Source organism: Taudactylus pleione, unplaced genomic scaffold (genome assembly GCF_031769625.1).
Source record: "Taudactylus pleione unplaced genomic scaffold, aTauple2 ptg000116l, whole genome shotgun sequence".
In the NCBI taxonomy this organism is placed as follows: Eukaryota; Metazoa; Chordata; class Amphibia; order Anura; family Myobatrachidae; genus Taudactylus; species Taudactylus pleione.
In genome coordinates, this window is record NW_028284518.1 from 17076977 (window position 1) to 17104558 (window position 27582).

Consider the following 27582-nt stretch of genomic DNA (forward strand, 5'->3'; position numbering starts at 1 on the left):
CATTCACACATACCTGCTGCCAGCTGCTCTTTCCCCTTCTCTCATAGATTCCAATGGGGGCACCTGGAAAAAAGATCCGATACTCACCTCCATCCTCGCGCCGCTCTCCGCAGCATCCCCGTACTTGGCAAAATAAAAATATGACTGACCCGATCCATGCCGGACATGTGTAAGTATATGTTGTCACATATACTTACACTATGCGAAATGACAGATGATCGCTGTCATCTGTATTTCCCATGAACCGCTAGCCAATCAACGGCCGCTTTAAATGTAGCAGCCGTGGGTTACACGTGGGACCCACGTGTAGCCCACCCCGATGACTAAATTTGATTAGTATGTTTGCAATTGCTTTTCCTAGGCCACCAACTTTGTGGAAGTAATTAATAAAATTGGACCCAGTTCGCGTCAACTCTGGTGTCATGGGGTCATTTACTATAGTTAAAATTTAATTATTCGAAATACAGTATAAGGGTTAGTTAATGGTGTAACAAAAGGCAAGCCATCATACTTAGTCGACTTACCCAGGAACTGGCAGCCCTCACACATCTCATCCCTCACTCAGTATCTCACAATGAGATACTCCTATATATGACATAAACTAGGAGGAGAGGACCTCCTCTAAATTCACTATCACAGTTGCATATTGAGCCCTGTTATGAGGGCTAATTTCAGTGTAAATAAGCAAGAATAAAGGGCTTTACTATGGGGCATATAGTCAATATGCCCCTTAATAAAAGCTTTTTATTCTTCCTTAGTTGCTCTGAAGCTCTATATGCCCCATAAAAAATATCTTAGTATCTATTCCATTTTAATTGTGTAGAAATTATCCCCCCCCATAATAGGTCTGGACTCTATGGGGTCTATTCATCATCACTTAATTTCTACAACAGCAGATGAAAATGAACATTCTCACCTGCTATTGTAGACATTAAGTGTTCAGGCCATTCATCAAGAAGGTAAAGCAGGAGATATTACAGATGTCTCCTGCTTGCCTTTCTTTCCCAGAATGGCCCGCTGTCCCCATACACTAGTATGGGGACAGAATTTATCAAGATCCAAAATAATACAATATATTCAGAGCTTGGCTGCGGGAGCATTCGCCTTCTTCAGATGTCGTTGGCTCCCTCTCGGGGCTCGCAACCGGGAAGGAGTCCCGGGTTGCGAAGAGGGATCCTTTCGGATCCCTCCGCCCCTGTTCGGCTCCTTTCAGCGGACGTCGGGGCTCTTGTGCGCATGCGTGCTTGTCTCACTGTCTGCTCGCGGAGACAGCTGATTTTCGGATAAGCTGTCTCTGCGCCAAAGCAATGTTAGTATGTTAATTATCGGGGTCCATTTGGACGCTGATAATTAACATAATAAATAGACCCCTGTATGAGAAAATGAGGGTAGGGAGAGAGGCTAGGGTAAGAGCACTGCTTTTTATTACACGGACTTCTGAAAGACTGAACACCTGCTTTTTTTCTAACCAATATCTTTTAATGTGAATAAAAGTATTATACTGCTAGTGGTGTGATTGTAACAGATGGTAAAATAACTCTTTTGCTTAAGGTAATTCATACTGTACAGTTTAAAAATTAATTATCATTTATATGTTGAAATGTTTGTGTTTTTCAAGGCTTAAAATGTTCAAAAGTTATTTTTGATTAATCTTCTTTTTGCATTATGTTTTTTTTATGTTTAAACATTGATTTTGTTGAAAACACCAATTAAAAGGTTTCATTTTATTGACCATTTATATTTTTATTCCCGGGAATAAGTGGGTAGGGGTCCCAGTGCATTGTTTTTTCCCAGGGCCTACAATGCTGTGAAGATGGCCCTGATTATAGAAGGTTATTTTTATTTAAATCTAATAGAAAATGAGTTTTCGTTATCAAAACAAACTTTTCTTATCTTTTGACCTGGCTGAGGGTAAATGTATCTGGGTGTATGTTTACCTGACGTAAATGTGGTGCATATCCTACCTATGAGAAGCTGGATGCAGCTTGTGATGCCCAACACACAGCGTATGAGTGCTTATAAGTTATTTTTATGCGCAAGTTTTTAGGGCTTCATATCTTTTCTTAACTCAGCATCAGACCCAGTGTGTTTTATGCTGTAGATTTTTTTCTACCCAGACTTCTCCAGAGGGTCGGTGATTAAATTAACTTGTTTTGTCTTTTTTCTTTTTAGAATTTTTTTCATTTAATTTTTTATAATCTCGGGACAGGGGAAGAATGATCTTTTAGTCTGGGGTTAAGTTTGCTGGGCCCTTTGAGCAGAAGCCTAGCCTACTAACAATATTAATAAGTTTTTATTTTTGTTTTAGTCCCCTTGGAAATTCCATACAACATATGAGCAATAGAGACACACAAGCTGGTTCATCTAATATACAAAGATTTATCTAGTACCCAGAGTAGTAAGCAGAGCTTTATCCATACTTACTGTACCTACTCTCCCAGAATGTCCGAGATACTCCTGACTTTATGTCGGAAGAGTGGGTGGATCTCCCGCATCCTGCCTACTTCCTAGTGCAGTGGGGGAGCAAATAGGGAGAGTAATCCCAGGGATCACGCATCCATGGGGAGGGGGTGAGGCTATTATGATGCAATCATTTGAAAATCAAGTCATTTTGGTCCACCCCTCATCTTAGACGCACAATTTGAGGGATTATGCCATGACCTGGGGGTAGAGCTTAATGACACAAAGCACTCAGCCATGTCCCCTCAGTAGCCAGCTGCAACTCTTTCTGTGCTTCTGCCCAAAAAGTAGGCATGTATAGCTTTATCTTGTACTTAGTCTAATATGCGTAGCCTTTTTTGTGCACAGTCTGATTACAAAGTCATTGTGCAGCCATGGCCAAAAGTTTTGGGAATGTATTGGTTTTCACAAAGTTTGCTGCTTCAGTGTTTTTAGACCTTTTTGTCAGATGTTACTATGGTATCCTGAAGTAAAAGTACAAGCATTTCATAAGTGTCAAAGGCTTTTATTGACAATTACATTAAGTTTATGCAGAGAGTCAATATTTGCAGTGTTGACCCTTCTTTTTCAAGACCTCTGCAATTCACCCTGGCATGCTGTCATTCAACTTCTGGGCCACATACTGACTGATGGCCGCCCATTCTTGCCTAATCAATGCTTGGCGTTTGTCAGAATATGTGGATTTTTGTTTGTCCACACGCCTCTTGAGGATTGACCACAAGTTCTTAATGGGATTAAGGTCTCCGGATTTTCCTTTCCATGGACTCAGAATTTTGATGTTTTGTTCCCTGAGCCACTTAGTTATCACTTTTGCCTTACGGCAAGGTGCTCCATTATGCTGGAAAAGGCATTGTTCATCACCAAACTGTTCTTGGATGGTTGGGAGAAGTTGCTCTTGGAGAATGTTTTGGTACCATTATTTATTCATGGCTGTGTTCTTAGGCGAATTGTGAGTGAACCCACTCCCTTGGCTGAAAAGCAACCCCACACATGAATGGTCTCAGGATGCTTTACTGTTGGCAGAAAACTTTGTGAAAACCAATACTTGTGTCATTCTCAAAACTTTTGGCCATGGCTGTATAGCTTTAGCTGGTGCTTAGCCTACTATACATAGCCTTATTTGGTCCACAGTCTGTGATGCAGATCTATAAATAGTATCCAGTCTAAATTGCAAATATTTATCTGGTACCGTTTAATATGAAATAAATCCCCCAGCACACTGCAGATAGGCCAGCAAAAGGATAAATCAACACAAAAAGATATGCGCTCCTTATCGTCATACAGATATATAAAAAGTACCACACAGGTGTATTAATTCTCCTGAAATTCCAGCTTCCTTGATGTATGATCCAAAGATGCAGTCTCCAGTTTAAGAACATGGAATTACACAGGAGTGCTGGATTTCCCAAATCTCCAACTTCATAGAGGTATGGTATAGTAATGGTGTATCCTCCGTTACCAGTGTTCTCCCTAGGCTGTTTTCTGCAGGCGCATCGCCTGGCAGAAACAGCCTACCCCCCGGCACTATCCCCCGCCGCATTCCCGGTCACCCTTGCCGACCTCTGCTGTGGAACGCTGGCCTCTGAAGCGACCGGAGGCTAAAGAAGTCTCCGATCGCTTCAGAGGCAAGCATTCCCAGTGATGCAGTGCGCGGGTGACATCATGACGTGAGAAGCCTGCCCTGCACGCCTGCTGGATCTATTAGATCCAGTCAGAGCGAGGCAGCGGGAGTGGGAGCGCGAGCGCCAAGCATGTTCAGGTAAGTTCTGGCTGGGACTGGGGCTTTGACCAGTCCGGTGACTATATATTTATCATGGTGTAAATCCGTAAAGTAAGTCTAGGGCAGTGTATTGCAGCTGGGTTTCTACTGTTCTCAAATCTGCAAATTATACATTTGCACAACTGGTAAAACGAGGGACGTGCCTATAGCTACTATCCCCTGTGAGGTATTAATAACTTCAGAGGACAGAGAGGGAGCGGTAGTCGTTACACCCTGAGTGTAATTCACTGGTTTTATCTGTTTTGGGCATTGCTCTGCTAATGAGCCCCACGTTGTCAATTTCCTTCTTACATCTCAGTAGGAAATATTTCATGGGCACTGCATAAGGGGCACTGTTTAAGCCTGGGGGCACCGCATAAGGGGCCAGTCTTTAAGCCTGGGGGCACTGCATAAGGGGCCAGTCTGGTGGCACTGCATAAGGGGCACTGCATAAGGGGCCAGCCTGGGGGCACTGCATAGGGTCACTACTTCAGCCTGGGGGCACTGCATAAGGGACCAGCCTGGGGGCATTGCATAGGGGCACTACTTCAGCCTGGGGGCACTGCATAGGGGCACTACTTCAGTCTGAGGGAAATGCATAAAGGGGAAAACTACAGGGGACACTGTATAAAGGGGAAAACTACAGGGGACACTATAAAGGGGAAAACTACAGGGGGCAATGTATAAAGGGGAAAACTACAGGGGGCAATGTATAAAGGGGAAAACTACAGGGGGCACTGTATAAAGGGCACAAATATAGGGGGCACTGCATATGGGGATAACTACTGGGGGCACTGCATAATGGGCACTTTTGACTGAGAGCCAGTGGGGGAGCAGCCTGAGACCTGTCGGGCTGGAATTGTAAGGGAGATACTCCTTTTCCCGGCGCGCGCATAATTGCGAAGGCCCCCACCCGGCTACTTCTTGATGCCACCCAGCTGGAAAAAATTTCTGGGGAGAACACTGTATCCACAAAAAACTTTTCTCAGACAATGTATACATATGGCACTGCTGGTGCTTTTGTAGTCAGACGTCTTTTTCTTGTACAGGTTGAGTCTCCCATATCCAAATATTCCAAAATAAGGAATTTTTTTAGCATGACTGAGATAATGAAACCTTTGCTTTTTGATGATCCAATGTACACAAACTTTGTTTAAGGCACAAAATGATAAAAAATATTGTATAAAATTACCTTCGGACTTTGGGCCTGATTCAGACCCGCTCTCGAGCGCTACGCGCCGCAAGCGAGTCGATGGTGGCACAGTGCGCATGTGCACGACGGAGCCAGCTCCGTCATGCGCATGCGCGAGAGCCGGATAGCGACGGGCAAACCGTCGCTCTGGGTCTCGTACCAAAGGGGGCGTGCTGTCGATGTTGAGTGAGGTGGGTGGGCCGGGGGCGTGGCTGCCCAGACGAAGGTGTTCCCATGGGAACGTCTACCGTCTGGGGCCCGCCCCACTGACATCACAAGTGATGTCAGTAGGAGTGCTTTCGGCTCTGTTAGAGCCGAAAGCACTCTTGGGCTTGCGGCAAAAAGAACTCTACCACAAGGATCTCGTCACAAGCCCGATGGTCGCGATGGTCTTGACCATCGCAACCATCATCATGGCCGCTCGCTATAGCTGTGGGTGGTCACCCACAGCTATGCGAGTGGCCAGGAGGCCGTTCTTAAAAACCAGAGGGCCGGCCCTGATTCAGAGCGAGCGCTCTGTCAGAGCGTCCGGCTTTGAATCAGGCCCTTTGTGTATAAAGTGTATATGAAACAGAAATTAATTTCATGTATGTACACAAACGTTGATTGAGCCACAAAATTATTGAAATGATTGTATAAAATGACCTGCAGGCTGTATGTATAAGGTGTATATTAAACATAAATACATTCTGTGTTTAGATTTGGGTCCCATTCCCAAGATATTTCAATATAGTATGCAAATATTCCAAAATACGGAATATTCCGATATCCAAAAAATCCCTGGTCTCAAGCGTTTTGGATATGGGAGACTCAACCTGTACATATCAACAGTATGCAGTCGGGAAGCCGGCGGACCTAATCCCGACAGCCGGCTTCCTAACTGCTTAATCCCGGCAAGGGTTAAATGACAGGTGTCTAAATCTAGACGCCTGTAATTTTACCGACGCCGGGAGACCGGTACACGGCATCCCGATCTAAGTGATGCCGGGCGCAGAGCACGGACAGCCGCGGGGACGGGAGGGTTAGGTTTAGGGCTCCCGGGGGGAATTAGAGTTAGGCACCCCCCGAAGGTTAGGGTTAGGCTAGGGGGAGGGAGGGTTAGGGTTAGGCACCCCCGGGGGGGATTTAGGGTTAGACACCCCCCCGAGAGACTTAGGTTTAGTCGGCGGGGAAGGGGGGGTTAGGTTTAGGTTCTTAGAGGGGGGATTAGGGTTAGGCACTGGGGGCGAAGGTTAGGGTTAGGCACCCCTAAGGGAGGGTTAGGGTTAGGGGGTAGAATTAGGTTAGTGAATACTTACCTAGAGACGATCAGGATTTTCATCCTTGTCGGGCTGCCGCTGTCGGGATTTGTACCGCCGACCAGGGGTCCGGCGGTAAATCATACTGATTCCGATATCAACTGTGCCAATGACAAGTGCGAGAACAGCAAGGCCCCCGATGACCACACCGACTGAGGGGCCACTTTTAGGTTCTTGTTGCAGGCTGTCACCTGCGTCCCGGTCAGCAAGAGGGGAAAAGGCTTCCTTGTGGTCACAGTGGCTCAATGTCCGGCTGGTAGGGACTGAGCCCACGCTGAGGTTGGTGGCTGTCACTCTGTGCTACAGTACAAATCTTGAGTCCCACCTCTTTAGCAGCACTTCCTGGTATTGCGGTCACCTGATGCGTTTCTTGGCCAATCAGAAGGGGCGTTTGTCTTTATCTATTTACTATATGACAATAAAGAGCGTGTATTTTTTTGTGTTAAATTATGTTCTGAATTCAGTATTGGTGATAATGCAAGGATAACTGCTGCTCCTGTATATTGCACATTAGAGACACTCCGCTTCTGATATCTTAGGCCAGCATAAAGAGACTTAGGCCCTCATTCAGAGGCGGTCGCAAGAAGCGAGCACTCGCTCTGAATGAGAGCGGCTGCTTGACTGTTCAAGTGCGGCTTCCTGGTTGCTAGCCAAGCTGTGGGTTACCACCCACAGCTTTAGCGACCGACCAGGTTGATGGTCGCGATGGTCAAGACCATTGCGACCATCGGGGCTTGCGATGAGACCCTAAGGTTGGGTCTTGGCAACTGCAAGCCCCAGGGAGCTTCCTGCTCTGATCGAGCAGGAAGCTCCCCACTGACATCACTGCTGATGTCACTGCGGCCGCCCACAAAACGGCTGGCGTTCCTTAAGGAATGCCTCCGTTTGTGAAACCAAAACGACGCCTACAAAACGGGTCGAGCTGTCGATCAACATCGACAGCCGCCCCTTTTGTAGTGAGCTCCGGAGCGAGAGAATTTCTCTCTCACTCCGGGGCTTGCACACGCGCATTGCGGCCGCTGCACGTGCGCAGGGCCAAAACATCAACCCGGTTGCGAGCGCTCAGTGCTTGCAACCGGGTCTGAATGAGGGCCTTATATTTTACCTGAAATAATAGCAATGCAGAGAGCTTTGCATACATTTGCAAATATATGGTAAGCCACGAGGCCCTGGCAAAACATCTCTGCTCTGGTGGTCCTAACGTTACATGATAATAGCACCTACTTTGGGTGTAGTCTAGACTTACCCCTCCCTTCCATGCGACTGTGATGGGCTTTTAAATTGATTTGAGCAACTAGCATTCTGTGTAAGCCTGTTTAATATGCACTGTTTTCTGATGCTAAGTTTAATATGCAGAACCTTATATGGGCACAGTTAGATATTTAGAGTTATAATTCAGTCTAATATACAAATATTTATCTGGTACTTAGAGTAGTATGCCGAGATTTATCTGGTGCTTAGTCTAATGAGCATAGCCTTATTTGGTGCACAGTCTGATTTTCACAATCTATAGTATATATCACATCAAGCCTAGTATGTTGAGCTTTAGCTAGTGCTTAGTTCAGAGGTTCCCAAACAAGATCCTCAATAATTCAGGTTTTAGAGATATCCATGGTTGAGCACAGGTGGTTAAATCAAGTTGACTTAGGTATTAAGTCACATTGGCCAAGCACGGATATTCTTAAAACCTGGACTGTTAGGGTGCTTTGAGGACAGAATTTGGGAACCTCTGGCTTAGTCTAATATGCATTGCAATATGCATATCAGTATATGTCATATCCAGCCTAATATGCAGAGCTTTAGCTGCTGCTTAGGCTAATATGCATAGCCCTATTTGAGCTCAGTATGCCATTTTGACAATCATATTGTTGACAGTAACAATGTTAGGTTGAACACTACATGCTAATAATGAGATGTAAAATATTTTAACAGGTTCAGATATAGAACTTCAAATATACTGGTAAAGCCTCACGTTTTAAGTCCTAAAGCCAACACTGTTAAATTGCTTGTCATCGCATTATTATATCTGGGTGTAGTGTTCAACCTAACAGTATTCCCATTGTCATTGTCGACATTATAATTGTTGAAATGGCAACAACATCCCCTTATTTTGTAACAGTAACAGCTGACTTTGGAACCCCTGATGATATGTTGAGGTTCTAGGTCTGTAAAACAGCATTACAAGAATACTGTTGTGCTCAGTTAATTGGCAGACTGTTACTGAAGGGGTTTGGTGCTGATACTGTACTTGCCACCTGCATCTCTTTCAGACAGAGTGGAAAGGCATGGTACTGGCTGTGATCATATAGAGGGTGACTTACCGAGTGTCTCGCAAGGCCTATATCTAGGTGTGCTACATCAGGTTGTGTAGCAGTCATCCGTATGTTCTGGGAGGCCTTTTTCTCACAGCAGGGACATTAGTCAGCGGGTGAAATGTAGATCTCCATGCCCTTTCTATTTCTCCTGTCTCACCTTAGATGATTCATTGGCTCCAGGGGTGTATCTACCGCACACCCTGCACCCATAGAGTCTTATACTTACCTGTGCGTAGTGCTGCTCTGCAGCGCCGAGCCAGCGCTGCAGAGCTGCAAAAATGACTGGGAAAGTGGCGGCAGACATTTTCCAGGTGACTTGCGCATGCGCAGTGCCGCTGTCTCCGGGAAAACAGTGTGGGCAGGATTTTCTCAGAGACCAGCGCATGTGCGGCAGATTTTGGTACTAAGCCAGAATCTACTGCCAGTGCTGTGCTACAGAACCGCCAGGGAGAGGAGGGGGCCCGCAATGAGTCTGCACACGGGCCCCCTGCTCTCTTGAAACGCCCCTGATTGGCTCCTCACTTTTAATTCCCAATAGCATGCAGTTTTAGAGAGAAATACAATTTACAGTGCATTCAAAAAGTATTCACAGCGCTTCACTTTTTCCACATTTTGTTATGTTACAGCCTTATTCCAAAATGGAATAAATTCATTTTTGCCCTCAAAATTCTACACACAATACTCCATAATGACAACGTGTGAAAAGTTTTTTTGAGATTTTCACAAATTTAATAAAAAAAAAAAGAAATCACATGTACATAAGTATTCACAGCCTTTGCCATGAAGCTCAAAATTGAGCTCAGGTGCATCCTGTTTCCACTGATCATCCTTGAGATCTTCCTACAGCTTAATTAGAGTCCACCTGTGGTAAATTCAGTTGATTGGGCATGATTTTGAAAGGCATACACCTGTCTATATAAGCTCCCACACTTGACAGTGCATGTCAGAGCACAATTCAAGCATGAAGTCCAAGGGATTGTCTGTAGACCTCCGAGATAGGATTGTCTCGAGGCACAAATCTGGGGAAGGGTACAGAAAAATATCTGCTGCTTTGAAGATCCCAATGAGCACAGTGGCCTCCATCATCTGTAAATGGAAGAAGTTCGGAACCACCAGGACTCTTCCTAGAGTTGGCCGGCCGTCTAAACTGAGCGATCGGGGGAGAAGGGCCCTAGTCAGGGAGGTGACCAAAAACCCGATGGTCACTCTGTCAGAGCTACAGCATTTCTCTGTGGAGAGAGGAGAACCTTCCAGAAGGACAACCATCTTTGCAGCAAACCACCTATCAGGCCTGTATGGTAGAGTGGCCAGACGGAAACCACTCCTTAGTAAAAAGCACATGGCAGCTCGCCTGGAGTTTGCCAAAATGCACCTGAAGGACTCTCAGACCATGAGAAACAAAATTCTCTGGTCTGATGAGACAAAGATTGAACTCTTTGGCATCAATGCCAGGTGTTATTTTTGGAGGAAACCAGGCACCGCTCATCACCAGGCCAGGTGGCAGCATCATGCTGTGGGGATGTTTTTCAGTGGCAGGAACTGGGAGACTAGTCAGGATAGAGGAAAATATGAATGCAGCAATGTACAGAGAAATCCTGGATGAAAACCTGCTTCAGAGCATTCTTGATCTCAGACTGGGGCGACGATTCATCTTTCAGCAGGACAACGACCCTAAGCGCACAGCCCAGATATCAAAGGATTGGCTTCAGAACAACTCTGTGAATGTCCTTGAGTGGCACAGCCAGAGCCCAGACTTGAATCCGATTGAACATCTCTGGGGAGATCTGAAAAAGGTTGTGCACCGACGCTTCCCATCCAACCTGATGGAGTTTGAGAGTTGCTGCAAAGAGGAATGGGAGAAACTGCCCAAAGATAGGTGTGCCAATCTTGTGGCATCATATTCAGAAAGACTTGAGGCTGTAATTGCTGCCAAATGTGCATCAACAAAGCATTGAGCAAAGGCTGTGAATACTTATGTACATGTCATTTCTTAGTTGTTGTTTTTTTTATTCAATTTGCAAAAATCGCAAAAAAACTTTTTACACGTTGTCATTATGGGGTATTGTGTGTAGAATTTTGAGGACAAAAATGAATTTATTCCATTTTGGAATAAGGCTGTAACATAACAAAATGTGGAAAAAGTGAAGCGCTGTAAATACTTTCCGGATGCACTGTATAGCGATGGCAGCAAAGTGCCTCTGGAATGGTAGACAAGCCTTTTCGGGACCAGTATGTTCGTTAATTTGTCTCGCACCCCGTAGAGGTGTAATAGACGGTAACAGCCGGGCATCGCAGTTATATGTGGCAGCATATTGCTATGACTTGAATTCCCACATTTATTACCTGTGGATAAAAAATATATGAACAGGACTGATCAACATAATTGTGCATTAGCAAAACATTAAGGGGGGTATCCAATTAGCCGGTAAATTAATTACCTTGCCCGGGGCTATCCAATTAGCCCCAAAGTCGGCCTGATGCCGACACTTATCGGGGGTATTTTTTCGGGACCTGATGTGTCCCGAAAAAGAATCCACAATAACTGCTGTTTCTTCATCTGAAAAAAGGCGAAAACACATAGGTCCGCGAGCTTATCGTGGCACCTATGTGTTTTAGGGAGAACTATCCTATTATTTCGACCTAAATAATAGGGTAGGGTAAAAGAAAACATTGGCGAAAATCGGGAAATAATCTGCGAAAAATCCCCATTTTCTGCCGATCACGGGGGTCAATTAGCGCTGCAACAATGTCCGGTGCTAATTGGATACCGCTCTAAATGATGATGCTGAACTTTTAAAGATTACAATTTAATTTACAAATATTGGGCTTTCACATAGATTTAAAACTGTAAAGAAAAAAAAAAAAAAAATATATATATATATATATATATATATAGAAATCACAGGGGCTCTGCACTCACCATAACAACTAACAATAATGATAATAAACATAATACACAGTGGGGTTTTGGTTCATGAATTGATCAATGCATTTAAGCTTGCAGCCCCCGTCACGGGACCCCACTTTATTGCAAGTCCCTGGATTAGTGCTTTTTGTTTATTGTGATTCATTTTTATAATTAATCATTTTTGTGATCACATTTTCTCTTGCACCCCTTTTAACTAGTTATCTAACTTGTGTCAGCTGTTTTCCTAGGTGCTTTGCAACAGGTGTGCTTGGTGACTGTCTCATATTTAAAAGCAAAGTTGCTGTGAGCTTTAAACCTTGATAGCATACCCTGAGTTTAACACTAATGTGATGGCTATGTCCATGTTATAATTCTGAGCAATAGAGTAGGGACTTGCAGTAAAGTGGGGTCCCGTGACGGGGGCTGCAAACTTAAATGCATTGATCAATTCATAAACCAAAACCCCACTGTTTATTATGTTTATTATCATTATTGTTAGTTATTATGGTGAGTGCAGAGCCCCTGTGATTTCTATTTAAACAATGTGGTCAAATACCATGTTGCACCCCAAAACTAGGAATGGTGAGTGCCGTGGATCAGTGCTTTATATATATATATATATATATATATATATATATATATATATATATATATATAGATATTGGCACTTAGATCTGCAGTGGTTAGGAAATTTCTTTCCCTCTGTTAATAAAATTATGGATTGGTTTTCATGTTTATAGTTTTTTACTGCTGTCCTTTATTTTCTATAAAGTGTAATTAAAAAAAATAATACAATTCAGTGATAATAGTAATAATCACATACAAGATACAGATTTGTGACTGGTAGTTATGTGTTTGGCCCTGAGAAGCTATCACTAGTAAGCAGCACTGATACAGCTGGACCACTTTAGTCAATGTATATTTGCCAACTCTCCCTGATTGTCAGGGAGACTCCCTGAAATAGTAGAGTCTAGCAATTTCCCTGATTACACCTTATCCCCATTATGTAGCTGTTATATACTTGGAAAAAGTATATAACAGCGTTAAAAGTGCCATTTCCCTACATTGGTTATAAGGCACGATGATACCTATGACTACATGAATTTTCATATAAGGGTTCTCTTCCTCTTTCTTCCACTTATATGGAACCCATTGTAAAACACAATACCTGAGCAATCCCTTAGAAGTATCAGTGTGTTTTCATCAACAGATACTGTAGATATTACTAATGCTGGCCATACACGCTACAATTATCGGGACGATCCGCCCCCGATAATTGTAACGTGTGGGGGGGCGACCGAGGGTTAAATATTGCTCGGTCGGGCATGCCGGATTGTCCAGCATGCCCGTCCGATGCGATATTTCCCGGTAAACTGTCGGCCGCATCGGGCAGTGTATGCCCAGCCGCGGCCGACAGACAGACATTTCCTGTGTTCCTTCCTACGAAAGGAAAAGGGAAATGTCTCCTTCCCCGGGGGTGGAGCGCGGATGTCGGGCTGATACACTGTGAGAGAAATCTCAGTGTATGCCGGCGACATCTGCGGCTGGCAGGCTGCCAGATAAAGTGTCTGTCGGTCTGACAGACATTTTATCTGGCCGTGTATGCCCAGCATAACTGCTTTGGGGCTTGTTTAAATTTGGATGTAAGTCAATTTTATGACACACCTCTCAGATGTAGCTGTACACGTCCACTTTACCACCGCGCTCATAGGTGTTGCTTTCACAATCTCCCTGACATGCTTTTTCAAAAGTAGGCAATTATGATTCAATGGCAGGATCGTTATTTCTGCACACATTTCTCACCTGAATGTTTATGCAAAGATCTGCTGTGTGACTGATGCTACATACTCTAGAACACTGAGACCCAATAAATAGTTGCACAGAACTAATTGCAACAATAAAGGTAGCCCCACCTTCCTGTCAAAGCCAGTCCTAATCTGTACAAACAAGAGCAGACTAGAGGGCAGTTGCTTCCCTTTCTAGTCATCATCTAAAATATAGTAGGTTGATTTGCTATTATCTTCCAGAAGTTGACTGTAATCAACAATTATACTACAATCATAAATGTACGTGTATATATATATATATATATATATATATATATATACGTTCTTGATAAAAGTCATGTTGGACTGAAACGTTGAACAAGCAGACAAAGGTGTCATATGGATTCTTTTTTTACAAAGACCCTAGGGTGCCGCATATCTAATTGACTGTGTTGTGTATATATATATATATACACTCGTGTGTATATATATATATATATATGCGTGTGTGTGTATGTATATATATATATATATATATATATTAGGGGTGTGCACCGGACACTTTTCGTGTTTTGTGTTTTGGTTTTGGATCTGGATCTTTCTTCGTGTTTTGGATCTGGATTGGTTTTGCCAAAACCACCCTTCCGTGTTTTGGGTTCTGGGTTTTGTGTTTTGGATCTGGATTTTTTCTTAAAAAATAAAAAAAAAACGCTAAAATCACATAAATGGGCCTTTTTTTGTTCCTACGCTATTAATAACCCCAATAACATTAATTTCCACTCATTTCCACTCTATTCTGAACACCTCACACCTCACAATATTGTTTTTAGGCCAAAAGGTTGTACCGAGGAAGCTGGATGACTATGCTAAGCGACACAAGGGGGCGGCACAAACACGTGGCCCATCTAGGAGTGGCACTGCAGTGGCAGACAGGAAGCCAATCAGCGTTATGGTGCCCATTTGCATGTAGCACGAACCCGGGAGATCCGTGCTACATGCATCTGTGTGATTGGCACAGAGCAATGACAGGTCCGTGAGACCCGTCTGTGCTGCTGTGGTAAAAAAAAAAAAAAAAAACCTGTGTAAAAAAAGAAAAAAATGGCGTGCACCCCCCCAAAAAAGAGCAACCAGCCCCGGGCATTAGTAACCCAGTGCTGGGTGTGCTTAAATACAGGGGACAAATGACGTAGGGGTCCCCTGTACTTAAGCACAACCAGCACCGGGCTAGTCAGAACCAGCGCTGGTTGCCAAAATACGGGGGACAAACGACGTAGGGGTCCCCTGTATTCTGCGCAACCAGCTCTGGGCTCTGATCCGGTCCTGGTTCTGGAAATATAGGGGACAAAAAATGAGTAGGGTTCCCCTGTATGTTCCAGAACCAGCACTGGACTTTTTCTAGCGGGGGGCTGATGCCACAGCCAGGGGAGCCCTTTCACCGGGCCCCCCAGCCGCAGCATCAACCCTGACCGCTAGTCAGCCCAGGCCGGGGATCCCTGGAGAGCTGGGGACCCCCCCAATAAAGGGGTCACCCTCTCCAGGGCACCCCAGGCCCAGGCTGATAGCCCGGGGCTATCCCCGCCACCCCTGGTGGCGGTGGGTGGCGGGTTGATTGTGTGGTGTGGTGTAAATAAAGAATATCAAACATTGTCTTTACAAGTAGAACTGCAAGTCCCAGCTAGCCTGCCCCGCATGCTGGTACTTGGAGAACCACAAGTACCAGCATGCAGGGCATTAAGGGCCCACTAGTACCTGTAGTTCACCTGTAAAAAAAATGTTTAAAAAAACACAGGACACACACACCGTGACAGTATAAGTTTATTAAACATACATACACACACACACATGTACACATACTCACCTATGTAACCTGTAGCATCGGTCCACTTGTCCGGTAAAGTATCCCTAGGGGACCTGTGAAAAAAAACATACTCACCATCTCCTATGCGAGGTTCTGTCCTCTTCGTTCCAAAGTAGGCATCCCCGGACTTGGCAAAAAAAAAAAACGAAAACGCGATCCACGAACTTAGTACCGTTCTATAGAACGGTACTTCCCGAATGAGAGCTTAGCGGCGGGGTATCACCATGGAAACCCCGCTGCTAAGCGTTCATTGGCTGAGAGAGGTCATCTCCCGTCTCTCAGCCAATGAACGGCTCCCTCCATTGTAGTCAATGGTGGGAACCGCAGGGTAAATTTAATAACCTTGCGGCTCCCAGCATTGACTACAATGGAGGGAGCCGTTCATTGGCTGAGAGAGACGGGAGATGGCCTCTCTCAGCCAATGAACGCTTAGCAGCGGGGTTTCCATGGTGATACCCCGCCGCTAAGCTCTCATTCGGGAAGTACCTAAGTTCGTGGATCGCGTTTTCGTTTGTTTTTTTTTGCCAAGTCCGGGGATGCCTACTTTGGAACGAAGAGGACAGAACCTCGCATAGGAGATGGTGAGTATGTTTTTTTTCACAGGTCCCCTATGGATACTTTACCGGACAAGTGGACCGATGCTACAGGGTTACATAGGTGAGTATGTGTACATGTGTGTGTGTGTGTGTGTGTGTGTATGTATGTTTAATAAACTTATACTGTCACGGTGTGTGTGTCCTGTGTTTTTTTTAAACATTTTTTTACAGGTGAACTACAGGTACTAGTGGGCCCTTAATGCCCTGCATGCTGGTACTTGTGGTTCTCCAAGTACCAGCATGCGGGGCAGGCTTGCTGGGACTTGCAGTTCTACTTGTAAAGACAATGTTTGATATTCTTTATTTACACCACACCACACAATCAACCCGCCACCCACCGCCACCAGGGGTGGCGGGGATAGCCCCGGGCTATCAGCCTGGGCCTGGGGTGCCCTGGAGAGGGTGACCCCTTTATTGGGGGGGTCCCCAGCTCTCCAGGGATCCCCGGCCGGGGCTGACTAGCGGTCAGGGCTGATGCTGCGGCTGGGGGGCCCGGTGAAAGGGCTCCCCTGGCTGTGGCATCAGCCCCCCGCTAGAAAAAGTCCAGTGCTGGTTCTGGAACATACAGGGGAACCCTACTCATTTTTTTCCCCTGTATTTCCAGAACCAGGACCGGATCAGAGCCCAGAGCTGGTTGCGCAGAATACGGGGGACCCCTACGTCGTTTGTCCCCCGTATTTTGGCAACCAGCTCTGGTTCTGACTAGCCCGGTGCTGGTTGTGTTTAAGTACAGGGGACCCCTATGTCGTTTGTCCCCTGTATTTAAGCACACCCAGCACTGGGTCACTAATGCCCGGGGCTGGTTGCTCTTTTTTTTGGGGGGGGGCACGCCATTTTTTTCTCTTTTTACACAGGTTTTTTTTTTTTTATTTACCACAGCAGCACAGACGGGTCTCACGGACCCGTTAGTGCTCTGTGTCAATGACACAGATGCAAGTAGCACGGATCTCCTGGTCCGTGCGTGCATCTGTGTCATTGAAATACACAGCAGCACAGACGGGTCTCACTGACCCATCTGTGCTCTGTGTCACTGTCAATCACACAGATGCATGTAGCACGGATCTCACGAGTCCGTGCTACATGCAAATGAGCACCATAATGCTGATTGGCTGAGAGCCGTGACAGACGGCTCTGTCAGCCAATCAGCACTTTGCCCATTAAAGGCAAAGGCATTTTTTTTTAAATGGCCGCTCGAGGCAAAACCTCGAGATCCGACAGCAGATCTCGATGTTTTGCCTCGGGAGAGGGATCCGGGGCAGACAGGGAGATCCGAGCTTGGGCTCGGATCGCCCCGGATCCCCGAAGTTCGGGTGGGTTCGGTTCTCAGGGAACCGAACCCGCTTATCCCTAATATATATATATATATATACACATACACTCGTGTATATATATAATATATATGTATATATTTAAAGAACAATGTAGACAGCGTAAAGATCAGGCATCATATTGCATGTAAAGAAGTGACAGAGGATTAAAAAATATAAAATGTATGAAATATAAAATGTGAGGCGATAATAAAGCATCGCAGCCTGAAGCCATCACACAGAAAATATACGAATTGTTCAAATAATCATGTTATGCATTCTGAACGAAATTCTTTATTACATGCTACTGTAGCTTTACCACTAGGTGGCAGGAGAGACTTAGTGAAACATAAGCACATAAGAAGCACATACGGTAAGTATGATAATCCTATCACAAGAAAATATATATCTGTTGTTAATGCTTTAAAGGTATCTAGATAAATGTTAAAGGCATTGCTTTGTTTCAGGGATTCAGCCATTATAATTAGTGATACTTCTCTTTGACAGAAATGATCACAATACAATAGAAATGAGTTCTCCTTAAACACACATCTTCAATAAATCTGGAACTATAGGGTCTATAACATAGGATTTGGTATTTAGAAGGACGAAACTTCAGGACTTCGGAATGCAATGGTAATTAAAAGGCAGTGACAGGTATATGAATAATTGTTTTGCTACAATAGTAATAAATTCATTGGCAGAAAACATTATTTAAAGAGTATTAATAAAACCAGTAAAGCCTGAGCTGTTTCTGTTTACAATGTACAGTCATTACAGAAACCACCAATTCTGAAGAAATGTGATGCTCTTTCTTCTGCTTCTTGTCAGTTAACCCCATGCATATTGTAAATTACTTACTGCTATGGGATGTAATGTGCAGTAGAACAATTGAAACTAGCACATTCTTAGTTACATTCATCTGGTCCAGGAAATCACAGAGTAATTAGGAGTGTATTGTAAACTGACAATATATTCTCTAACACATTCTACAGCAAGGGGATTAAACTGGTTGGGTACGGGATACCAGCACTCGGTATCCCGGCGGTTAGAATCCTGACCCTGGCATCCCAACTAGGTTAGGATACCGACACCTGTTGGTCAGTATCCTAACTCTCCCCCTCTCCCTACCCCTAACCCTCCCTCCCTGCTGCCTACTAACCTCCCCCGTAGTTCCAAAACCTAACCTCCACACCCCTGCACCCTAAACCTAACCCTCCCCCTGGTGCCTACCCTAACCCCAGTACTTATCGTCAGGGTGCCGGCAGTCGGGATGTCGGCGCCAGGATTCTGACAGGTGTCAGGATTCCGGCGCCAGCATTCTAAGCACCGGCATCCCAGCTGTCGGTATTATGACCGCATCCCGTATTCAGCATGTGGCCATCCAGCTGCTGTGTAAATACATATCCCAGCAGCCCCGGTCACAGTTTTGTTATTAGGGCTTGCTAAAAACTGTGGCAGGACCTGCTGGAATGTGTAATTCCACAACAGCTGGAGGGCCCGCATGTTAAATACCCCGCATGTTAGTACATTACAAGAAGCTTCTCGGGGGCAGTTTGCCTGTCAGTGCTTGGGAAATTTACATTCACAGTCGTACTCATATATATCTGATACATGTCTCTAGTAGTTCCAGAAAATGTCTCCAACTACTGACATTTAGGTTGACAAAAGAGGTGAATATAGAAGACTATTATTAGCTTTAACATGCAATAAATGCAACATATGTTATTTTTAAAGAAATTGTAGGAGGCACTTAAAGTCCTTTAAAAAGGCCTCTTATGAGCAGGTTCATGCACAGTGAAGACAGCGTCATTTTACCAGTAGTACTGCCATTGGGCCTGATTCAGAGCCGTTCGCTATTTGCGGTCGTTCGCTCAAAAACAAGGGGTGGCTAGTCAAATGATCCGTTCGCAAATTGCAGTCTGTTCACACCTCTAAGTCTGAACGAGCGAGCAAAACATACGCTCGTTTATTTGATAAAAACGCCCCCTGGCCGCACGCACCATACGTCATGTCCGCTATTTATTAGATTAATCGAGTACATCGTACAGCGTATGAACTGCTCGCTATTCTTGTGGTTGGTGTTTTCAACCGCTATTTTGCGAGCAGTTCTGAGTTAAAAAAAACCAAGTGATGTGGTCAATGACGCTGATGTATTAATTATGCACTCCCTTAAAACGCCCGTTTTGACCTTTAAGCACGCCTGCGTTCGGATTTCCACTCCCCGTTTTCAAGCACCTTCCCCTGTTACCACCCACATACGCCTCATTCTGTCACTCAAAATAGCAGGCACTCGCTATATAGCGAACAAACGATTTTCGGCCGCACTGACTGGTTCGCGCATGCGTACTAAAAACCGTACGCATGCGCAGATGTGCGAACATCGCTCGGAACGAGCGTACTGCCGCTAGCGAGTGGCTCTGAATGAGGGCCCTTGTCTTTTGTCTTCTGGGGGGGAATTTACTGAAGATTTTTTAAACTACTGTACATCTCTGGTAGTTCTGACCTTATGGATTTATTATTCAGTGGTTTGGTGAGTGATTCTCAAACGTCTGTCATTGTGTGGGGTGTACAAATGGCTAAATTGGCAGTTTCACAGAAATAGCCACAAAACTGCCTCTACCTGGCCAATCAGAAGATGAGGAGGGATGTAGTCTGCATCCCGGCTTGCGGGATGCAGGCGTTCTAAATACCGGCCACGGAATCCCGACAGCGCCAGCATATCGGCTCCATTATCCCAACCCCCGGCATTCTAAAGGTAAGTATCGGGGGTTAAGGGATGGTTAGGGTTAGGGACTAGGGGGAGGGTTAGGCACTAAGGGGGAGGGTTAGGTTTAGGGTGTAGGAAGGGGGAGATTAGGTTTAGGCACTAGGGAGGGAAGAGGTTAGGTTTAGGCACCGAGGTTGGAGGGTTAGGGTTAGTGGTAGTATACTTACCTACGGTATCGGGATTCTGACTGTCGGGATGCCGCTGTCGGTATTCTGACACGCGTTATCCAGACTGTCAGGGACCCATACTCAACCCGATGAGGAGGCACCATACATTTATTATTTGGGCAATAATTAGGTTTTGACAATGGTTGAAGAAAGCCTTATAATAACTTTATGGGGGCAATATTATTTGATAAATATATTAAGAGCCAAATTAAGGATGTGTTTATGACGGAGGAAACTATTTACTTATCATGTCACTATAAATGATGTTCACATAGTAAAATATTAATTGTTCCCCCAATATAAATACATTTTTTATTGTCCCTATTAGCAGTAATTTACTATTGTCAACTTTATTTAATAAATAAATAATATTTATCTAGTAATCTAATTGCTAATTAATTTGCTCCCCTAATACATTCATTAAATAATGCTCCCCTAATATATTCATCAAATAATGTGGCCAACATTTACAGTGCATAGCCATGAAATAATCAATAAATGTTGCAACTCCATAAGAACCTTGTTCGACACCAACTAACAATACTTAATATTGCCCTTTAATATAATTAAAATTTATTTTGCCTCCTGACATGTTGTCTCCTTAATCAATAAATAAGAATTCTGTATCAGACCTTATCTGCCACAACCACCTCATATTTTTCAGTGGTTTTGGTGATGGTTTTCCAATGGGAGTGTGTGTTTAGTGTCGATCTTTTACAATAGTTTTGCATTAAGTAAATCTGGTATTTTCAACACCGATGGGAAAACCACCCAATGGAAGCCTGTTTTTCAAAAGACGCTGTTTTTAATTTACCCTCAGGCCTCTATGAGCTCAATCCAATCAGACGCGAGTCCCCACGTGGTACGAGTTAATGCGGCTATATGCCATACTTACAGTACCGCCGGACCCACGGATTTTTGTTCGCAGCCCCGTTGGTGCAAATCCAGGGTGGGATCAGGTCACGAGGGGGGCGAGTTGCAGTGGCCTTGCAACGGCAACTCGTCCCCTTCGCGGCTAATTAGTTTGAACCCTACAAAGTCATCTATGAGGTTTTGATTTTACTAGAGAACAGAACGCTCCCCAACCTGATTTTGAAATGTATACTTTATTCAATCCTATAATAAAGTTGTCTGTGCTTTTTTAGTATAGCTATTTTCATTCATTCTCACAATCTAGCAAACTTACTGATATACTTATGTATAAATTGCTTTCTGCCTAAGTATTTTAAAATGACTCCTATTTTGCAGAACAGTGTAATAGTGTTTGCTATAAACAAGAATCAGACAAAAAAAGAACATATTGTATATTTTTCTGTTTGTTTTTTTGCAGTGCTTAAAGGGGATGCGCTTTCATCATTCACAATACATATGTCTTTCTTTAGCTACTTATGTGACGTAGTATAGATTTCTTTATATGTCACTCATCGTGACTTCGAATAATTACAGATCTTGTTTTCAGGACCATGTAAGAGCTTACACCACTCAAACCAATGCCCAATAACATATAGGCTGGGAAATATTGCCTATCACTACTTGTTTATTGGAGACTCTACTAATAATACAAGATATCACATTAGCTCACTTTGTAAACATTTTAGTCACAATCTTTATCACAGTCTTAATCTGGCCCTAATTTATATGTGGTCTAAACTTGCCGAAATCTCCACATGCATTAAAGTGGCAACCTGCAGCACTGCAGTCCCTATAGAATTATGTGGGGCTGCAATGTACCGTAATGCACTAAGTTCTGGAAAACAAAACTTTCTGGAGCTTGGATCAATGGATGGCGTATCCTTTAGAAGCCTATGGACTTCTTACCATAGAACTCCCCAGAGAGGCATCTGATGGATCCCTTTCTGACCCCATTATTAGCTTTAGCCTTTGTGGTCAGGGGTAGTAATCTAACCCTAATTCATATTACAGATCCATGGTTGATTCAGACCCCATTGGATTATGACCTCTTCCTCAATGGACACCGACATCCTATACTTTAGTTCGGTATAATGAAAATCGTGACAGATCCAAGTCTTTCTTTTGTTGATATGTGTGTACTATCATGTAGCTGGTCACATTTGAGATGAGCTGTTCTTGGCCTGCTTTTAACAGATAATTCACATACACAACAATAATAAAGAGTTTATTTACTATGTATTTGTGGTAGTAGATACTGGGCCTGATTCAGAGCCGGACGCTATTTGCGCTCGCTCGTTCAGAAAAAGGGGCCGGATATTTAAATAGAGCGCTCGCTCTTTGCGGTCTGTTGAAGCCTCTATGTCTGCGCGAGCTAACGAAATATGCGCTCACTATTTTGAAAAAAAAACGCCCCCTAGCCGTTCGCATCATACGTCATCTCCGCTATTTATTAGATTAATCGAGTACATCGAAAGGCGTCTGAACTGCTCGCAGTGCTTGTGGTAGTATTCTCCTACTGCAATCATGCGAACAGTTCAGGCTAAGAGACAACCAAGTGATGTGGCCGATGACGCTGCTTTGTTAATTATGCACACCCTTAAAACGCCCGTTTTGACCGTTTGGCACACCTGCGTTCGGATCTCCACTCCCCGTTTTCAAGCACCTTCCCCTGTTACCACCCACAAACGCCTCATCCTGTCACTCAAATTAGCAGGCACTCACTATTTTGCGAACACACGATTTCCGACCGCAATGACTGGTTGGCACATGAGCATTACGACCCATATGCATGCGCAGATGTGCGAACATCGCTCGGAGCAAACGAGCGGCCGCTTACGAGCGGCTCTGAATCAGGCACACTGCTTCTGCCCAAAAGCATTTATTCAGGTCAGCATCTTTTAGCATTGGTCCTGATTCAGAGTTGTATGCAAATCCGATGGTTTGAGTATATCTCCAATAGCAGGGGGAAAGCCCATGTACAGGACCCATTCTGCGCATGTGCAGATTGGGCAGCTCCTGCGAGATTGCTCGCAGTGCTCCAAATCGTTTGGGGCATTCTTGTGAAGTCAAATGTTATGAAGTATCTGTATCCACTTACCAATTTTACTTCACACACATTTGTATGCACCAATTCCAGGGGTGCCTCAGCTCTAGTTGCTGATTTTGGGAAGGGGCAACAGCTTTGTTTGCCTATTAAATCACTCTCATATATTGGTCTTTCTCGATGACTCATGAATATTTCTGTCACCAGAGTCGTGATTGTTCCAACTTTTGTGGCTGTAACTACCTTGTCTCCAATCCCTGTGACTGTTATAAGATCACATGTGCTTATTGTAGTGAACCATTTTTGATTGTCACTGAAATGACTAGTGGCACCAGAGTCAATATACCAACAATCTTTTCTGTGACTGTCTGTGCCACTTAAAGCTTTGTCTGTATAGCATTCACATTTTGAGTTTGCATTCAGATGCTTTGTGTCCTACTTTATGACATATTAAGCACTTATACTTGAATTTTCTGGAATTCACATCTTTAGTGTGTAATGCAGTATTCTCAGTGGGATGTAGGTCTCAATACCGACATCCGAATCCCGACAAGGGACTTAGATAGGCATCAATATACTGACATCTATCTTAATCCCAACGCCGGAATGCTGAAGGATGCCAGCCCGAACAAGGTAAGGCCAGGGTGCCCTTAGCGTTAGCCATGAGGGGAGGAGGATTAGGTTTAGGGAGAATAGTGGGGTTAGGGCAAAAAGGTATTGGGGTTTAGGCACCCCTAGGGGAGAGGCTTAGGGTTTGGCACCCCCGTGGGGAGGTTAGAGTTAGGCACCCCCCTGGGAGGGTTAGGTTTATGGGGTGGTAAGGGGGAGTTAGGGTTAGGCACTAAGGGTGAGGTTAGGGTTAGGCACCACTAAGGGAGGGTTAGGGGGGGAGAGGGGTAGGGATAGGGAACTTACCTGCCCTGTCGGGATCTTCTACCTTTGGGCTGCTGGCGTCGGGATATGAACCGGCAGCTGTTCAGCTGCCGGGAAGTCATACCCATTCCTTCTCAGCATTTAATTCAACTGGTACACGTTCTTGAAACTGCAGCAGTTTTGTCCTAACAATCTCTGTTGATAACTTGGCTGTATCAGCTTCTAAAACTACTACTAGTAAATCAAATTCAGACGTTAAGTTCTGTAGCATCGCCATAGCGACCTCCTCGTCATCAACTCGGACTCCCACAGACAGTAATTGCTAATATATGGACATCATCTTATCGATATAATCATTCATACTTCTGCATTCACTCAATTAAGTATTATACAGTGCCTCAGATTAATTCTTCTCATAAGACCCTTACCCCTATATGCAGCTTGCAGGGTTGTCCACATGCCATTTTCTGACAACTTTCCATTTATGATAGAATAAACATGTTGTTCAACACTTAAACCTATGATTCCCATAGCTTTATCGACATCATCATTAGTATGAAGACTAATGGGGCCCTAGACAAGATACTGGCTTGAGGAACCCTCCATCCCCAGAAAAAGACCTACTGGCTATAAATATATTTTTAAACACACACACATTGGCTCGCTGTCGAGCGGCCATGGTGGTGCCCCCTGGGGATCCTAATTATGGTGCTGAGTTGGGAGCATATGCAGGAAGTTGGGTCAATAGAGGAGCACCCGTCCAGGAAGCTGTCTCCATTCTCTCCTCTAGTTCCGCCTCTGGGTATGAAGCTGGAAAGGAAGGAGGCGGATGGATCTTTGATTAGGCGTGCAATGTTTTTTATTGATTGGTCCCTGGGGAGGAGCCAGCCAGCGGGAACTAGGGGTAAGTAGTATATTCCTGATTGAATTTCAGGCAAATTTGTTCACTACCACTGCCCACTGGTGGTAACAGTTGACAGGCCCCCCTAGGAGCATATGCCTTTAGGGCCTAGTGGATAATCTATCCCTGGCCTTCATTCACTATCCAAGTCTAGGCTTGAGATTGGCATCCGTAGGCTTCTGAAAAATCTGCATTAATAGCAGGCTTGAGCTGTCACATAACCATCAACCCAGAGGGCAGATGCTCAGCCCCGCCCTCCACTGAAGGAACAAACTGTTTTTATGTTTTTAAAATCTTTTCACTTTACCTTGTTTCAGTGGTAATCAGGATGCTTGCTCACCATCCACCTGCTGTTGCTAGGTGGCAGTCTTGTTCCCTACAACAAAAAAGTTTGCAGGTTATAGATTCCTGCACACTACTGTATCTTGCACATCTTGCATCAGTAGAAACTCCAATAAACAGACTAAGATTACCCTTAGAATCTAAGACCAAGAGAACAAGTGGAGAAGTTCACCATAGCAACCAATTAGATTTTACCTATCATTTTATAGAATTTATTAGATAAATGATATTTAGAAACTGATTGGTTGCTACAGTTTGGGCAACTTCTCCACCTGCCCTCCTTTGAAGGTTTGATACATCTCCTCCAATGTTGTAATCTTGGTACTAGCCAAGTCTAGCAACCATTAATGTGTGCAGTATTAAATAAGTATATTGGAATATAGATAAGCGTTATTTCTTATTTTATAATGTATGTAAATGTACATTCAGATTTTTTTTATGTTGATAGAACTGAAATACCTTTATTTTTAGTTTGATATTTGTAAGATTTTCAGGGGTTTATCAATTAGGTACGAGTTAACCGGCACATCAGGTTATGTGCAAAACACCAATCAGGTGATCCGTGGCGAGCATGGTGCCAGGACATAGGGCTATCATCTCGCGTTTTTGCTCAGTTTCAGTGTTCTGGCACTGAATGTTTTATGAGAAAGGATCTCTCTTTATTTGTGCTAGTTTATAATGTTACATGTACATGTGTGTACATGTTACATGTTTGTATGATCACACTATGTATGATCTTCCCAACTGTACTGTGCTCGGCAATACAATTACTTTATAAATGAATAATATTATATGTTTTCTGAAGCAAAATTAACTGAGAAAATATTATGTATTAACGGAAATTATATGTAAAATATCTCACAAATTGTTGCTTAGTATTTTTAATCTTTTCCTTCATTTTTTGTTGTAGAAATTATGAGATCCAACGGCTTTTGTTTAGCCAACACAGAAACAATAGTCATCGACCACAGCCTTCCCCATGTTAAAGATCCTGACTTGGATGTAGATTCAACGGATCATTTGTGAGTATATTACACGTACAGCAATGAAACTTTGTCCTATTTGTGTGTTCTTGCCAAAGTATCTTATTTCTAGTCTACAAGTTCAAGCTCTCAGCAGCAACCTCACTTCGGCATGCAAATTAATATCACAGCATAGGGGAAGCAGCTACTCATCATTGCCTCCTGTTACAATAAAATATCTAATTGTGTCCACTAGCCAGATAAGAGTATCAAAATGAACTCCTCTTTACCTATAGCATAATGGTGGTCATACTAAAGGGTGAGGGGATCTGAGCCTGCTCACATTCTTCAGCATGTTAAATCTGAACGATAGTGTAAAGTTTGGTGCCGCGACATGAGCTGCTGACCACAATCTATTTGCTAACTACAAACATCTAAATATTCATAATCAGCAGCTCACATTTCAGGGCCTGATTCTGAGTCAGGCTCAAAGTGGCTGTAGCTGTGGCCAGCCGTGGAAGCCAGATTTCAATTTTATGCTAATACCAGTTTCCGCAGGGTTAATGCAGGGGATCGTGCACATGCAAGCAGAAATCCGTGGTGCCCTATGATTTTACTTCAGCTGCCATACCTGTCATCACTAGTATCTGCACTTGCTTCACTCACATGCTAGGTGCAAGAGCTCTGGGCCTGAATCAGAGTTGGGAATAGAGAAAGAGATAGCACTTAACTGTGTACTTGGACAAACCATGTTGCAATGCAAGGGGTGTAAAATACATAATTATTTTTTTTGCATGCAGGGTAAATACTGGCTGCGTTTACATGTAGCCCACAAATACTGCACAGCTTTATTATTACTCTACAATTTAGATCACAGAAAAAAGAAGATTCCCTCCAGCACACTGCAGCAATATTAGCAAAAATACTTGAATCCTACATGATAATAGAAATTCAGAGGTATTGGTTGCATACATTTGCAAATATATGACTAAGCGCCGGGCCAGCGTCAAGGCTCCTCTATACCGGCGTCCCTAACATTAAGGGGTTCACGTCCGAGGCGCAGAGCAGCCCAAAAGAACCCAGCCAAGGACCACTCCCAGGGCATCACACGAAAAATGGAAGAAAGGTGATAGTGAAGTGTAAAGTATAGAT

General features: G+C 44.1%; 1 protein-coding gene across 1 annotated transcript in view; it reads left to right on the top strand.

Moving 5' to 3' along the window:
* Positions 1-27582, top strand: part of PXDC1 (PX domain containing 1) — an 89806-nt gene that overhangs the window by 42827 nt on the left and 19397 nt on the right. Inside the window, exon 4 of the mRNA XM_088471791.1 lies at positions 26379-26490. Coding sequence (XP_088327917.1) covers positions 26379-26490 — 112 coding nt within the window. The remainder of the gene's footprint in view (positions 1-26378; positions 26491-27582) is intronic.